Below are 16,297 nucleotides of genomic sequence, written 5' to 3' on the forward strand. Positions count from 1 at the left end.
AACAAAACAAGGTAGGGCATACGTGAAACATAGTATAAAATCAATCAATCAAACAATTAATATTTGTAAAGCATTTCCACGACTTGATTGTTGACTTGATGACTTCATTGTGCAGAATAAATAAAGACCTGTCCGAAACGACCTGTAAAGACCAAAGTCCGAAACGTTTTAATCTGATCTAAAAAAAAAAAAACGAACTTCTTCCCATTTTCGGCGTGCCTATATTTCCCACTGTTCTTGAAGGCAGCAATAGAGCATGGTGTGGAAGCGGCCAATCAGGAGCCAGGAATCATCAGCCAAGCCTATCGGCAGATGGACGGAGAAGACAAAAGTGACAGGAAGCCCGGTCCTCCACCACTGGTCCACTGGTCCCCCCCCCGGACGGAGCGAGAGGAGCAGCACTGCCGAGGAACTTCACCATCCAGCCGCAACACAATCTCCACAGCCGTTAAGAAAAAAGAAACAAAGCAAAGCAGCAAGGTAACTTCGTGCTTTAAATAAACACTTGCTTCTCTTTTCTTAAAAAAAAAACAAAACTTCCTTTAACTCTCTTTGTCTGACTCTCGGACGCGCATGTAAAAACAAGTTGGGCGGCTCAGTCCACTACAGTCCAGTTATGTTTGTCCGTCGGGCCCACCGGCACGTTTGATTAAGATAATGACTCTCAACTGAACGATTTGGATAATGTAATGAGTCTTAACTGAACGGTGACAGTGCTGTCAAACCGGTTTGCAAATGAATGGAGCGAGTTCTTCTCGAGGATATGTGACACAGTTCTTTCCGCAGACTGTATTAGTTAGTTAAACATTTATGCTGTATGTTTAGATTGGATTTAGTGTGCACGTATCCAGATTTAGATCTCTCTCTCTCTGTGCGTGATGCTGCCTCCTCCAGCCACCCATCACCACCCGTCCACTCCTGTTTTTAAAGATGTGCGTGGACCAGTGATATTTAGTGCCTCTGACAGGTCAGGTGCACGGAGAAATTGGGTGATGAATGGAGCCTGGGTGAGCTTTGGAGGAACCACGTTTGCCTGCCTTGGAACTGGCGACTCAGGCACAGCAGTGATCAATAATGAGAGCGAGATCCATGACAGTCCTATTAATCCATTTAAGAAATCACTTCCAGGGCAGTAGTGGAGAGCAGGGAGGACTGGTTGAGGCGACATCGAGGCTTTTAGCCTAATGAAGCGCGTAGGAGACACAGACGGAGCAGGTTCTCCATCCTTGCAGGGTTACAGGAAGTACACTGTGTCCTGTGTAATTGCCACGACTTTGATCAGTGGTAGAAGTAGTGATGAAATCTGGCTTTAAGCAATCCAGAGCCGGATCTAGTAAAATGAGTGTTTACCTACGTGCTGGCGGAGAGTCCAGACAAGCACTACCTCTGGCTGGACTCAGGGTTGGTCCAAGGTGTTTAACGGTGCATCAGAAATAATTTAAATGTCCCCACCCAAAAATAGTATTTATCTTATTACGGTAACTAAAAGCTCGCAATGGACAAAATAAAAATCATTTCTCTAACTGCTGAATGTCACGAGATAAGCGCAAGCGGAAATAAAAAGCCAGAGTCTGGTAATATTTGACTTTTTTTTTATTCAATTGAATAAATATAAATATAATATAAGTCCATAAGTCCATATAATATATAATTTAAAATATAAACTCTCTCTTCTTTCTCTACCAATTGATTACAGCTTCAGATCAGTAGCTTTATGTCAGATACATCTAATGGATGCAAGAGGCTAATCTCAATAATATAAGAAACAGATGTGAATGTTAGATTTGCAGCTGGTTAAGGATCAGTTTTTCACCTGGCCTGTGGTTTAATATTATGCTCAAACACAGGTGCTGTGGTTAATGGGCAAAGTATAAAGTATAAAGTTCACAGCCTCATCTCGCAGCAGTAAAATGTAATGACACACCTGCAGGATACTGAATTTCTAATGTTATTTCTGTCGCCTATTGACAGTGAAGGAGAGCAGAAAAGCCGCTGCGCTCACGTTCTGCTGGCGCTTCAGTTGGGATTTCTGTTTGTTTAAGCAGCAAATAAGTGCTTGCCACCTCATTACTGCGCAAAACAACCAGCACACGTTAATCGCTTACGATTTGCATCTAAGCAGGCGACACCCGAGAAATGGGACTGTGCAAAAGGACAGAATCGACTGCAGTTGTTTGCTCAGTAGCATCCACGTTAACTGCGCCGTCGATCCTTTGCCTCGTCACCGGACCGTTTCTTGACAGTCCTGACGGCAGTGAAAATCAAACGTGCTCATTCTTCATGGGAAATCTGATTCAAAATTCCAAAAACACCCAAATCAAATTGCCCTCTAAGCTCATTTCTCATCTGTGTGTCCGCCATCCCTCTGTCTCTCTCAGCCTGTCACTCCTCTTAGGTCAGTCATGTCGGCCAAAGCCATCTCCGAGCAGACGGGCAAGGAGTTCCTCTACAAGTACATCAGCACCTCGGCGACCGTCCAGAACAGGTTCCGCTACGCCAACGTGACCGCCGAGACCGACTTCGACCGGCTGCCCCAGGAGCACCCATGGCTGCTCACAGAGGTGAGACGGGAGAGGCGGTTTAAAGCCAACACTAGCTGGAGCTGTAGCTGACCGAGCGGCCACTTTGTTATATCACTCATTTAGAGAGCATCAATCTCTTAAGTGGAGCCTCTGTTAAGCTCGTGGAAAATGATCTCCTCTTTATGGAGACAATTACTTAGGCTGGCAGCGGAGGAGCCTCTCGGCGCTTGTTAGCTGACATCACAGACCGAGGAGCGATCCATCAGCTCTGATTGCGTAAAGGAAGCGAAGTAAAAGCAGAGGAGGACACTGTTAGAAAATCGACAGAATTTCTCATTTGCTCTGCCCACTGGAAAAGTTCAACTAGGGGTGCACAATTTTCCAGCCCTTTCTCTTTACCTAGCCCTCCTCTAACTACTCATAGCAGAGCAGTCGCAGATAGATGGCCTTTGATAGGAGCTAATTGAATTGCTCATCTCGGAAGATAAAATGTCTCCCCCCCCCACGTCGCTCCTTTGGCTGAAGGTTTTTATCTGGCAGGTACTTTGAGGATGCAGAGGGCAGATCCACAGAGATGTACGCTGCTGCTGCTGCTGCTCTGGAATTGATCAGGAAATTGCATTAACATTCACCCTCAGTCCCTTCTTCCTTTGCCCACTGGCGAGCACCCAGATCCTAATGGCCACGCTGTCATAAGTCATTCTCTTTATCTGACGCACAAGTGAGAGGAGTCGGGCTGCGGCGGTGGGGGCGGCGGGGGGGATGTCATTCTTTTGCATTTGCGTCACGCGGGATGGTTGATAGACGAGAGGTTCTTAATGAAATAACGTGCACCTCATCTTTCAGAGAGATGGGTTCCAATGGAAAATAAGATTAATTTGCCAATGGTGAATGTTGTTAAGAATGACTTTACAAATCTTTTTTTTTTTTTTTTTGTGCTTTCGTGCAGAGACTGGTGGTGAAGCCGGACCAGCTGATCAAGAGGCGAGGGAAGCTGGGCCTGGTCGGCGTCAACCTGGACCTGAACGGCGTCAAACAGTGGCTCAAGCCCCGACTCATGAAGGAGACGACAGTACGTCATCCTCCGGCTCCCCGTCTCCCGGGCAATTACCTCCACCCTCCTCCCACTTTGAGAGCGTGCACTTTGCTGAACTCTCCCCCAATCAATATTATCCCAGTGCTTTATTAAAACCCCCTCCTCCTCCTCCTCCTCCTCCTCCTCCTCGTGTCTTTTCCTTCCCCCTCCTCCCATGTTTTCAGCTGATAGATTTGGTTTGTGTTTGCCTAAACAGCTGCCCAGGACGCTGTTGACGTGGCTGTAAATCAGCCCAGTCAGCTGAGGCGAGGGCAGCCGGTGAAGAAACAGATCCATCAGTGCAACGCCACAACGGCGCTTTGCCTCGTAAACCCAGGAGAGAGTTACGGAGACGCCGGGTTGGTTCATAAAGCACGGAATAAGAGTGTCTGGGCTGAGATTGTTTAGATGCATCTCCTCATACGGCAGCTACGACGTGCAGTAAATAAGACTAAATGCATTCGCTGTGTTGTCATCTTTAGCCGCTTTCACCTAGGCGGTGGTTCGTTTGTGGCAAGACTTGACAACTACTGAACGCACTGAAACAAACATTTGGTGCGGATATGCAGACGATGAATCCTCAACTAAGATGCGCAGACCTCTACAAAACCTAACTCCTCAAAATGCATACGGTGCATTAAAGCAGAATACATGTGACTTATTGCGACTCTTAATGATAACTAAGAAAGCTGTGTTTCCTCACATCTGACTGATGATTTCTGTTTCCTGTTTGTTTCATCACATCGCTCTGTAGCTTATCACAGAGAAATCATCAGAGCAGCACTGTTAAGAGGAACAAGTTGCCCACCAGATAAACTTTTTCACACATGTCTTTGCGGTTTTCACACGCAGCTCCCTGCTGCTGCACGCTATCCACAATTCTTTGCTTTATTAAACGTTTAGCAAGTGGCTGAATTAATGCACGAAGCATTCGCCACCGTTCGTGGCGTAAATGGCTTCCAGTGTGCTCCTCTGTGAGGCATTACCAAAAGTGTCACTTCATTTACTTGAATAGGCCTCAGCCCCTTGTGGGTTTTTCAATTAGACGGCCTTTTCTTTTTTACTCCACAAAATGGCAGCTCCATCTTGCCCTTTCATCATTATTATTCTTTTCTTTCCGGCTGCCTGCTCACGCCTGGTCCCTGGTTACTTTGCGCCTGTTGGCCTTTAACAGAGGAACAGTGACAGCTTCTCGCAAATGAGCTGTGGCTGGGTGAGGTTGGCTTGGCCTGGTCGTGACAACATTTCCTTTTTTTTTCTTTTTTTTCAGCTTACACGATTATCAGTATTTTAATTTGATGTGTGTTTTTGACCAGAAAGATTTTATCGAGAACACACTGTATGTCGTTTTGCTCTTAATTGCCTTTTTAAATTTTTTTTTTTTTCCTTTTTTGTTTTGCAGGTAGGAAAAGCCAAGGGTGTTCTCAAGAACTTCCTCATTGAGCCGTTTGTCCCCCATAAGCAGGTAAACCAGTCGTCACCTCTTGTTGTTCAGTTCCTTATCTTTATCCTGCTCTTACTGCGTAACAGCAGCAGAAAGGGAAATTAGCTACGTGAGACGTCTACTAATGGACATTGTCACCGGTGTGTTGTTCAGGAAGAGGAGTTCTACGTGTGCGTGTACGCCGCACGGGAAGGCGACTACGTTCTGTTCCACCACGAGGGCGGGGTGGACGTGGGGGATGTGGACGGCAAGGCTCAGAAGCTGCTCATTGGGGTGGATGAAAAGATCACCGAAGACCTGGTGAAGAAAGAGCTGCTGACCAAAGTCTCCAACGAAAAGAAAGCGTGAGTCGGAGAGAAAAGAAATTTGATTAAACGTGCAGAACTTTCAGTATTTGAGGATCGTATCAGAGGTGTATATGTGCAACACTGACCGCACATTATAATGATTGTATTAGCCTAAAAGCCTTTAAGTTTCATGCCTGAGACTTTTATTTCTTGAAATAACTTTCTATGATATGTGTCCTAAAATTCAGAATCTTCTATTCATTATTGCATTTTATTGCTACAAAGACGGTGAGCTATTAATCCTCATATTCATAAAAAACAGACTTAAAAAGTGTCCTTGTTCCAGTATTTCTGCAGTGCAGCAGACAAATGACGTAGGAGACAACATTTTCATAGGCAGTAAACATTGGGGCGGGGATCCATTAGACAAATGACAAACTCCATCTTTGGCTTTATTCAATCAACCTCCAAGCTCGGTCTTGTCTTTTTTTTTTTTTTTTTTTTTTTGTTACGCCGCATCCACATTCGGAGCACGTCTGTTTATTTTGATGGGGAGGCTACAGTGGCTCGCCCTCTGCCAGCCCAGCCTATCCATCTCCCCGATAGTGCTGTCGTGACAGCGGATTCTGGCCGGACTCGTCGTCTTGGCTGACATTGAAGAAGCAACCCCAGAAATCACTCTGCCAACCGCGGCTCACCCCCCCCTCACCCCATCCACTCCTCTCGACAGAAAACAAGAACGCCGTTTGGCTGGTTTTCCCTGCCTTCCCATCAGAAGCTGAGTCACTCGGGGGTGGAGAGGGTTTTCGGTCACGGTTTTCCCCCCGCGGGCCGGTCGGGACCCTGACGAGGGCTGATGCGGTTGCAAAGGCTCGGAGCTGCCAGCTTAAGTGACAGACAGGAGCAAAATAATACTCCCTCCCTAGAGCAACTCCTCACGTCTGGTTTGGCATGTGACGGAGGAAAGCAAATTAGATTTTTCCTCCTCTTACAGAAGAGAATTTACAGGTGGGTTGTTTCCTGTCCAGCTAAGCCTTAACAGTCCTCTAATGCAATTACACTACCTGCTGTTTGTCACGGTTCACATTACAGTATTAATGGGGAAACTGTGTTGCGTGCATGCAGAGAAAAACTATATTTCACATGTTCCGCCACATTTTTAAGGAAGTTACGTGCAGATGACTCATAGTGAAAAACACATCTGCATATAAAATAAATACTCGTAAAAAATTTTTGGATGCAACCATCAATCAATCTCTTACTTTTCGTCAACAAAATGTGCGAAACAACACATTTTTAACACTTGAAAGATGAAAATGTTGAAAACAGATTAGCATCAGATTGAATGCTAGTGGGCTATGTGATTATATCCTAGCTGACAATGTCTTCTAACAAATCCGAACATCAGGGCTTCATGTGTCAGATGTCTCATCTCTCTCATCCCTCCCTCTCTCCGCAGGGTCCTCGCCAGCTTCATCGTGGGCCTCTTCAACCTGTACGAGGAACTCTTCTTCACGTACCTGGAGATCAACCCTCTGGGTAGGCCTTCGCTTTCTCAAATCTCCAGCAACGCGACGTGCCATTTCTGAACAAACCCCCGTGTTCGCGCCTACTCAGTGAACTCGGTGCTCGGGCACCGGTTCATTAATTTGTAATCGGATTATAAAATTAGGACATGAAAAGGAAATGATAGAGGAAAACATCGGTGCATAATATAACGCCGTCGTGAGACCAAGAGAAGCAGAATTTGCCATATTTTTTTTTAACACAGAGGGAAAGAAGCCATTAAATAATTCATTCGCTCGCTGTTTGATGAAGGCAGCGTTGTGTTTGTAATGAACTAATTGGGCTCCAGTACATGCCCTATGGCAGCTGTTCCTGTTGACGTGACTATGCTGCTGCTTTGATGTCCAGCCACTTCCTTCCCGTCTTCCTTCCCCAAAACGGGGACGGCGAGGAGGCTGTGGATCACCTGTTCACCCCTCTTCATTTCACAAACCCTGTCTAAAGCTCATGTGTCCCGATAGTGAATCCCAGTAGATTAGTGTTGGAGCTTAACATGATTCTCCCCCTCCCTCCTCTCCTCAGTGGTCACAAAAGATGGAGTTTACGTGCTGGATATGGCGGCTAAGATCGACGCGACTGCTGACTACATCTGCAAGGCCAAGTGGGGTGACGTGGAGTTCCCTCCACCCTTCGGCAGGGAGGCCTATCCTGAGGTGAGGGCGGAGGGGGGGGAGCTAGGGGAGAGGGGGCTAGCAACGGATCACATTTCAGTCCGTCAGCAGTAAGTCCCTTGTGGTGTCGAGGAAAAAGGCTTACGGAGGATGTAGAGCAGGAGGATTAATCAAACTAAATCAGCCTTTATAACTTATTCTGGAGAAGATACACGCAGTTAAGTTCAGCTGGGAAGGAACCTGCGTATAAATACTGCATGTTGAAGTGTATTCACTTCTCCTGGTACAGTTTATTGCAGATGAGTTAAATGCAGTCATGTCATCATTTATTTACTTTAGGTATTAGATGTATATTATATCAAAGACCTGTCCTTTGAGCATTTGGAAGATAAATATACATTAATTACTGGACTCCATGACGCGCATCATCTGCAAATATTTAGTTTTTTTTTTTAAATAAAGCGGGGGGGGGCTCGTTTGTGACGGCCTGTCTGTGCAGCAGACGGCCTGGTCTAATTGGGCCGCTGTGAGTCGAGAGTGGAGACGAGGGACAGCGGGCGCCTTTGATTGGGAGTGTTTCTACCCTCAGCCACCAGCTGTGTCCCTGGCTGTCACAAACAACCACTGATGTGCACCACATCCACTGTCAGTGACAGCATCTATACACAGTTTCTAAATAATGGCTCTTTACAATCAGTGCAAGCTAAAGAAAAAAATAACAGCCACGCAAAGAGGTGCTTGTACACGTTCTGCTTTGATTAAGCATATAATCATTTCTCTTATGTATCCATTGACCTTCTCCTTTCCCTTTCCAGGAGGCCTACATCGCTGACCTTGATGCTAAGAGTGGTGCCAGCCTTAAACTGACTCTGCTCAACCCTCGAGGAAGGATCTGGACCATGGTTGCAGGAGGAGGCGCGTCAGTGGTTTACAGGTACCCAGTCACAGCGCCAAAGCAAATTTAATGATTTAATGAAGCCTGGATCCATGTTTTGGAAATAATTCTACTGGATGTTTAGGTTGCCTCAATGATGCCTAGGCTTTATCTTCATTATATCGATTCCATAATTGGGTTTAGCATTAGGAGTGTACGCCAGTGATGCAGCAGTGATACTGATGGTGCAGCAGCTCGGGCTCTGCCCATTCAGCTGCTTGCTAAATTGGATTCCAAGATGTTACTGTTTTAGTGAGAGTCTGGAGGAATGAGCGATGTCTCACTCGCTCTCTTGTCTGTCTGAGGTATGAAGCGTGATATGCAGACACTTCAGCCGTGACTAATTATTCCCACTGTGTGCTGTTTGGTGGTTGTTGCATCTGTTTACAGTGCAGTATTATTTGAAAGTGGAAGGAAAGGAGTTTATTAGAAGCTCTCTGGAAATGTATTTATAGCTTAAAAAAAAAAAGTTTCAGATCAGATATACACAGCTGTGGGTATTTTATGTTTCTTTTTCCTTGTGTGTGTGACCAATGGTAAATTATCCTCCCAGTGACACAATCTGTGACCTGGGTGGGGTCGACGAGCTGGCCAATTATGGGGAGTATTCTGGAGCACCAAGTGAACAGCAGACCTATGACTACGCCAAGACCATCCTCTCTCTGATGACTAGAGAGAAGCACCCTGATGGTGGGGAAATTTCAAAACCTCCTCTGCGTACTGAATGTAAACTATTATTTTTACATAACATTAAAAACAACTCTCTGCATTGTGTGTTCCAGGAAAGGTTTTGATCATTGGAGGAAGCATTGCAAACTTCACAAATGTTGCTGCAACATTTAAGGTACATGCATTTTGTTTACACATCGATCTTAAAGGACCACTGTGTGGAATTTAGGGAGATAAATAGTCCATTAGAAATGGAAGGTGGCTTTTATAATAATTTTTTAATGAGCACATAACCCCCTGTAGGTATGAATTGTTGTATTTTAATTAGCTTAGAATGTATGCGTGGGCGCGGTGTTAGTTAGCTGCAGTCTGAAAGCTCACAACTAGAGGCCACTATATCAGACACACTGGTTCTTTAAAGAGGCAACCTGGAAGATGTCAGTTTTTTGGTCCATGGCAGTATGGTAATAAGTGGTAAATACAGATATCATTTTCCAGATATATAAACATGTGTGATGCAATCAGCTGAATGTCTGAACGTTTACATTAGAACGCTGAACATGTCATTGGCTTGTCATATAATTTCATAGTGGCGACAAATAAGAAAATAACAGACATTTCTTTTAAAGTTTTAATAGTACATACATTGTTTATTGAGCATATCCCTGTGATTTTTTTTTATAGGGGATTGTTCGAGCTATCAGAGATTATCAGGTGCCACTTAAGGAGCATGAGGTCACCATTTTCGTCCGTCGTGGAGGCCCCAACTACCAGGAGGGTCTCAGAGTGATGGGAGAAGTCGGTATGTTTGTAGTATGTTGTAAATTCAAACATGCCTTGTAAGTGTATTCTGTTCGATCGACGTAATCGGTTTGATTCTCAAATCTTTCCCCCTTAGGAAAGACCACTGGGATCCCAATTCATGTCTTTGGCACGGAAACCCACATGACTGCCATCGTTGGCATGGCTCTGGGTCATAGGCCAATCCCCAACGAGCCTCCTGTCGCTGCCCACACTGCCAACTTCCTCCTCAACACCAGCAACAGCTCATCGGTAGGGTGCACACTGGATCAGTGGAGACAAATAGGCCCGTGCAATGTCGTGTCATTACACTATGTGTTTACATCTTCGGCCGCATCATTTTCCTGGTGTCACTGCAGAGCAAGTGAAAGTCATGATGCCACAGCCTGCGTTTCAGTTATGACTCTCTTGTCCTTTTCGTGTACACATATTACTAGAAGCCCAATAGCTCTTTTGTGTAAGAGCATTGTAGACTGCTCTCCCTCAAATAGCTGTGAGTCCACAGTGAACAGTGTAGTGCAGCTGCACCCTGAGGCATCCATTAAGAATGTGCAGTGATTTCAGCAAAGTGAATGTCTTTGCTTTTACATGTGCATGTATTTTCAGTTCACCTCAAAAAAGAGATTTAAAAAGACCAACAAAATAACATGAAGTGATAAAGTATTATATTTAGTAGAATCATAGAATATAGCACATGCAACGAAGAGTAATACAAAATAAAAGTCACTATCTTTTATTAGAAAATTTAAGGAATAAGTTTTAAGTTTGATGTTGATGAAAGCTCAAGGCAATACAGTCCTGTTAGTCATCCTTCACAAAGCTTCCCTTGTGTAGCCAAATTCATGAAAAGACAGGAACTACTGTGTGTATTGCGTGCAGGTGATGTCTCATAAAATAACCTGAAGGTACTTGTGCTCTTTTATAAAGCTTGTAAAAAAAGAAAGGACCTTTGTTTTGCCAGTTTTTAACATTAAGCAGGTCAGCTCTCTCCATAGCTGCCCTCCTCGTGCTTTTTCCAACCTGCACAGGAGAATTAACCACTGATGAAGCATTTTGTTTTTGTCACATCCAGACCCCAGCATCCAGCAGAACAGCTTCTTTCTCTGAAAACCAAGCCAAAGCTGACAGCTCACCAGCCAAGAAGGCCAAAACAGGAGCTCCTGCTGGTGAGAAAGCACCATCTTTGCGCAATGAGTGCTGAGGCTTTGATCCGTTTCTGCACATGGCAGGAGATAGTAGCGTTGTGATCATGCATCGTTGAGCATAGGTATGATAGCTCCCTCTTTGGACAGAAAGAAGAACCTGCAATCCAAACTTGGTGACAAAATGGTGACTGTACGGTTTCAGAAAATGCATTTATTTATAAAAGTCATTGGAGATTGAATTAGGTTTACAGTCGACTGAAACATCCTAGGATTTATAGCTTTGATTAAATACTTTATCTCCTTTCCATTTTTAAATCGCTGATGGCAGAAGTGGCTCTCTCAGTCTCCCAGTTCTACAGAGCAAATAATTTTTTTTGTCCTTGTGTCATCGCTTTCCGTCTCTAAAAGCTTTTCTTTGCCCTTAGCCAAGGCAACTACCCTGTTCAGCAAACACACCAAGTCTCTAGTGTGGGGCATGCAGACACGGGCAGTGCAGGGAATGCTGGACTTTGACTATGTCTGCTCCAGAGATCAGCCATCTGTCGCAGCTATGGTCTACCCGTTTACGTAAGTGTTCCCTGCCCTTCCTCTTAAGTTTGTGTTGACTTCTGTGAAAATGATGGCTTTATTGTACATTTGGCAAAGAACATCTGTGTAAAGTCTTTTTTTTTATTATTTTTTTTTATTGTGCCATAAATCCTTCTCTGCTCGGCTGACATCCAGTGGAGACCACAAACAGAAGTTCTACTGGGGACATAAAGAGATCCTCATCCCCGTGTATAAGAACATGAGTGATGCCATGAAGAAGCATCCAGATGTGGACGTCCTCATCAGCTTTGCTTCCTTGCGTTCGGCCTTTGATAGCACCATGGAGACCATGCAGTACCCACAGGTAAAAACTCTGCTGCAGCATCTGCGAGCTACCACGCTTTTCTATGCTCTGTTTCTATCGCATTAATCTCTAACTGCTTTTAGATTCACACCATTGCCATCATCGCCGAGGGAATCCCTGAAGCCCATACCAGGAAGATCATCAAGGCGGCAGATGAGAAGGGCATCACAATCATTGGACCAGCAACTGTTAGTCTTGCTCTAGCTCTCATGAGGTTTCCTCTCTTTTATTTTTATCAGGAAAGAAAAGAAAAACAGCCTTTTTCCTTTTTTTTTTTTTTAAATCCAGGTTGGAGGAATCAAGCCAGGCTGTTTCAAAATTGGAAACACAGGAGGGATGCTGGATAACATCCTTGCCTCCAAGCTCTATCGTCCAGGCAGCGTTGCCTACGTGTCCCGCTCAGGCGGCATGTCCAATGAACTTAACAATATAATCTCTCGCACCACTGACGGTGTTTTCGAGGGAGTAGCCATCGGGGGAGACAGGTGCGTGTCTGTCTTTTATTTGTATTCGACCATAAAGTGAAGCTTTGGACTGCTGTCGTAATTGCGGACTCTTCCTGCAGATACCCGGGCTCTGTGTTTACTGACCATGTGCTGCGCTACCAAGACACTCCTGGAATAAAGATGATTGTTGTGCTGGGAGAGGTGAGGAATGAACCTGCACACATGAGTGCCTTCAGCGTTAAAAGGTTAGAAGGTTACATTCTTTACCTGTCTCTGCCTGCTAACAGATCGGCGGCACAGAGGAATACAAGATCTGCCAGGCCATCAAAGAGGGCAGGATCACAAAACCAGTGGTGTGCTGGTGTATTGGCACCTGTGCCACAATGTTCTCTTCAGAGGTAAGAGCAAATGCAGAGTCTGGCACACATTAGAGCACCCATTCAAGGAATGAATTGCTTTTATAATAACCTTTGTCTAAACTCTGTTGCGCTATTTCCCCCTCCAGGTTCAGTTTGGCCATGCAGGAGCTTGTGCCAACCAGGCCTCTGAGACGGCTGTAGCTAAGAACAAGGCTCTGAAGGAGGCCGGTGCTTTCGTCCCCAAGAGCTTTGATGAACTGGGAGAGGTCATAAAGTCAGTGCACAGTCGTGTTCATTCCATTAGTTCCATTAGGACGTTATTTCTTTTCAAATGAGTATAATCTTTTGCAGTGATTCTTAATCTAATTGTATCATTTCCCTTCTTCCAGATCCGTGTATGATGACCTCGTTGCCAAAGGGATAATTCAGCCAGCTGAAGAAGTGCCTCCTCCAACTGTACCGATGGATTACTCCTGGGCGCGGGTGAGTATTAAGAAGCATACCATAAGGTATCTGTTAGTGAGATCCTATTGCTCGAAAATAACAGATGTTGTTTCTTTGCCGTGCAGGAGCTGGGCCTGATCCGTAAGCCAGCGTCTTTCATGACCAGTATCTGTGACGAGAGAGGTCAGGAGCTCATCTACGCCGGAATGCCCATCACTGAGGTCTTCAAGTCAGAGATTGGCCTGGGAGGAACTCTGGGGCTGCTTTGGTTCCAGAGGAGGTCGGCTTATTAACCCAGTAGCTGTGATTAAACCAGTCTCGACAAATCCTTTTGTTTAAAACTGTTGTTTTGCATACAGGTTGCCGAGGTATGCCTGTCAGTTCATTGAGATGTGCCTGATGGTGACTGCAGATCACGGCCCTGCTGTGTCTGGTGCACACAATACTATTGTCTGCGCCCGAGCCGGCAAAGATCTCATCTCCAGCCTCACCTCCGGACTCCTCACCATTGTAAAAAATTTCAAACCTGCAGTGTATTCATTTACTTCATTTTGTAAAACTCTAGCACAAGCCAATTGTTTTTCTTCCTCCTTTTTGTCATTTGTTTAGGGTGACCGATTTGGAGGCGCTCTGGATGCTGCAGCGAAGCAGTTCAGCAAGGCTTTTGATAGCGGCATGCTGCCCATGGAGTTCGTCAACAAGATGAAGAAGGACGGCAAGCTCATCATGGGCATTGGACACAGAGTCAAGTCGGTGAGTGACAACCCTTCATAGCGTGAGGGCGGCTACGGAATACTCTTCAAACGGTTTAGCAGGAAGCTCTGCTGCTTTGTGTTTCTTTAAACGTATAACATTTCTCAACTCAAAATGAGAGCCACAAATATTTAGAATGGGAAGTGGAAATTTTAAAAACAGAGGCATTTTTTTTGTGCTTCACCAGATTAACAATCCCGACATGCGAGTCCAGATCTTGAAGGACTTCGTGAAGCAGCACTTCCCTTCCAACCAGCTGCTGGACTACGCTCTAGATGTTGAGAAGATCACTACCTCCAAAGTAAGATTCCTCCCTTTAACAGCTTTTACAAAATAACTAAATTTTTCAGCTTTAATTATTAAACGTTATCCTGTTCTCTTGTGTGTGTTCACTAGAAACCCAACCTAATCTTGAATGTGGATGGCTTCATTGGTGTGGCCTTTGTGGACTTGCTCAGGACTTGTGGTGGATTCACACGGTGAGCTGATGTCAATTTATACCAGGTTTCTTTAAACAAATTACACATTTACTAGAGTTAAGAGAGACACAAATATTTTTCCTGTTCTTTTGTTTATCTAATTTAGCCGCAAACTTAAAAGTGTAGGGATTATTTATACATTGATGAATATAATTATATGGGATGATACAATCTGTTCATACATGAAATAATCAAAATAACCCTGTTTTAATGGACATTACTCTTATTGCTACAAATGTTGTGCTTATTTTGAATGCATTGTCTTAAATTTGACCTGTCCATCGTGCCATCGTAGGGACGAAGCCGATGAATTTGTGGAAATTGGTGCTCTGAACGGCATCTTTGTCTTGGGGCGCAGCATGGGATTCATTGGTGAGTAGTTTCTGTGTACAGACACGTTGCCGTGGTAACGTGTGCACAGTGGCAAACACTCCTTCCCTCTCTGACAATCAACCCTTGATTTCTTACATCTCCTCAGGGCACTACCTGGACCAGAAGAGGCTGAAGCAGGGTCTGTACCGCCACCCCTGGGATGACATCTCCTATGTGCTCCCAGAGCACATGTCTATGTAATCATACGGGTTGAACCTCATAGTGCCAGCTCCCAGTCCCTTAACCCAGCTGTTCCCCGCCCGAACCATACTGTGATCTGTCACCTCAAAGCAGTGGCATAATATAGGAAAGATGTTACGATTAATATAGCTGTAAATGGCCAATACTGGAAAGAATTTTAAGAGGGTGTTTTTAGTTTTGGAAACCTGTCAGTGCTGCAGTTCTGTGAATGATAATAGTAAAACCTGCTAAACTATGAAGCTTCAGGGTATCACCACGTGTTTTGGAGCGATGAATCAGGCATACAGTGGGTTGGTCGATTGTTGACAGCAAATATCACTCATGACTAGCCGAGGTACTGTTCTTTCTTCTTAAATAGTACATCATTGTATTAACCTAGCATGTGTGTCTGTGTCACGGACTCTTGTGTCTCTGTGCTGCTTCCTTCATTGTGCCATGAGCTTCTTACAAGAGGTGAACATGTAGTGCAATAATGCCTATAACATAACGTACTGTAGAGCAGAGCTTTATTTCTATATAGATGTATTAATAGAGGGAAACAAAGGTACATGAATATTATGATTTTCTTGTGACGTTTTTGACACATTGGCTGAAAACTGAAATGGTAGTCTGTTTACTGTGGGTACCGGGACCATTTTATTTTATGAGTCATTCCTGGCACTCGCTGCCATTTGCTGTCCACATGAAATGTTCTCTCTCAACGGGTGCAACATGTGGGAGTATTTTCTGAAAGTGTTTAAATGGAAGTTAAGTATTGTCTTTCATAAAAAGAAATTAATAATAAAATACTATTTCATTATATATTTTTTTTCCTTTCTCCAGTTATTTAAGCGGATTAGGCGCATTTGAGAAATGAGCTCCAATTTTCATCCTATTACAATAACTCATACATGGAATATTCTTTGGTGTCAGCACCATTAATAGGTAACTTATGACCTGATGTTGAGCAAGTTGCTTTATCTTTTACTTCAACACACGATGTACAAGTCTATCTAGTGGAGAGACGCGCCATGTCGATGATCTGCTTAAGATAATTAAACCCAGAGTGCAGGCCAGAACTACTACTTTCCAAAGAATTTGGTGATGCAAAAGAAAGTGTGTGGCTGTGTCATCTTTTATGTTAGTATAACAAAAACGTTTAAGAATTCTGTGGAAAATCTCAAAGACCTCACCTGTGATGCCATTGTCTTTTATTCCAGTGTGAACTGAATGTGCCTCTGTACCAATTTGTTCTATGTCGAAAACTGTATAATTGAGTAAAATAAAATATAACGCAATGTATTAATGCAGTGTTTTT

At 44.3% G+C, this 16,297-nt stretch overlaps 1 protein-coding gene across 1 annotated transcript; it reads left to right on the top strand.

Annotated features, from left to right (window-relative positions):
• Positions 1 to 297: 297 nt before the first annotated feature.
• Positions 298 to 16,281, top strand: aclya (ATP citrate lyase a). Its single transcript, XM_047572871.1, has 28 exons — positions 298 to 480; positions 2,379 to 2,561; positions 3,472 to 3,594; positions 5,000 to 5,062; positions 5,195 to 5,385; positions 6,788 to 6,867; positions 7,417 to 7,547; positions 8,321 to 8,439; positions 8,993 to 9,129; positions 9,222 to 9,283; positions 9,793 to 9,910; positions 10,007 to 10,161; positions 10,982 to 11,075; positions 11,480 to 11,621; positions 11,778 to 11,946; positions 12,030 to 12,134; positions 12,235 to 12,431; positions 12,512 to 12,593; positions 12,680 to 12,790; positions 12,898 to 13,025; positions 13,141 to 13,234; positions 13,321 to 13,475; positions 13,555 to 13,705; positions 13,805 to 13,948; positions 14,136 to 14,249; positions 14,345 to 14,427; positions 14,723 to 14,799; positions 14,906 to 16,281. Exons 1-28 carry the CDS (start codon positions 313 to 315, stop codon positions 14,998 to 15,000), a joined length of 3,471 nt encoding a protein of 1,156 aa, XP_047428827.1. The 5' UTR covers positions 298 to 312; the 3' UTR covers positions 15,001 to 16,281.
• Positions 16,282 to 16,297: the final 16 nt, after the last annotated feature.

Source organism: Mugil cephalus, chromosome 20 (genome assembly GCF_022458985.1).
Source record: "Mugil cephalus isolate CIBA_MC_2020 chromosome 20, CIBA_Mcephalus_1.1, whole genome shotgun sequence".
In the NCBI taxonomy this organism is placed as follows: Eukaryota; Metazoa; Chordata; class Actinopteri; order Mugiliformes; family Mugilidae; genus Mugil; species Mugil cephalus.

Coding starts and splice junctions, on each gene's coding strand:
- aclya (XM_047572871.1), top strand. CDS start 313: ATGGACGGAGAAGACAAAAGTGACAGGAAGCCCGGTCCTCCACCACTG. Junction 13,476..13,554: donor CTGCTTTGGTTCCAGAGGAG/GTCGGCTTATTA, acceptor TTTTGCATACAG/GTTGCCGAGGTATGCCTGTC. Junction 13,706..13,804: donor CCTCCGGACTCCTCACCATT/GTAAAAAATTTC, acceptor TCATTTGTTTAG/GGTGACCGATTTGGAGGCGC.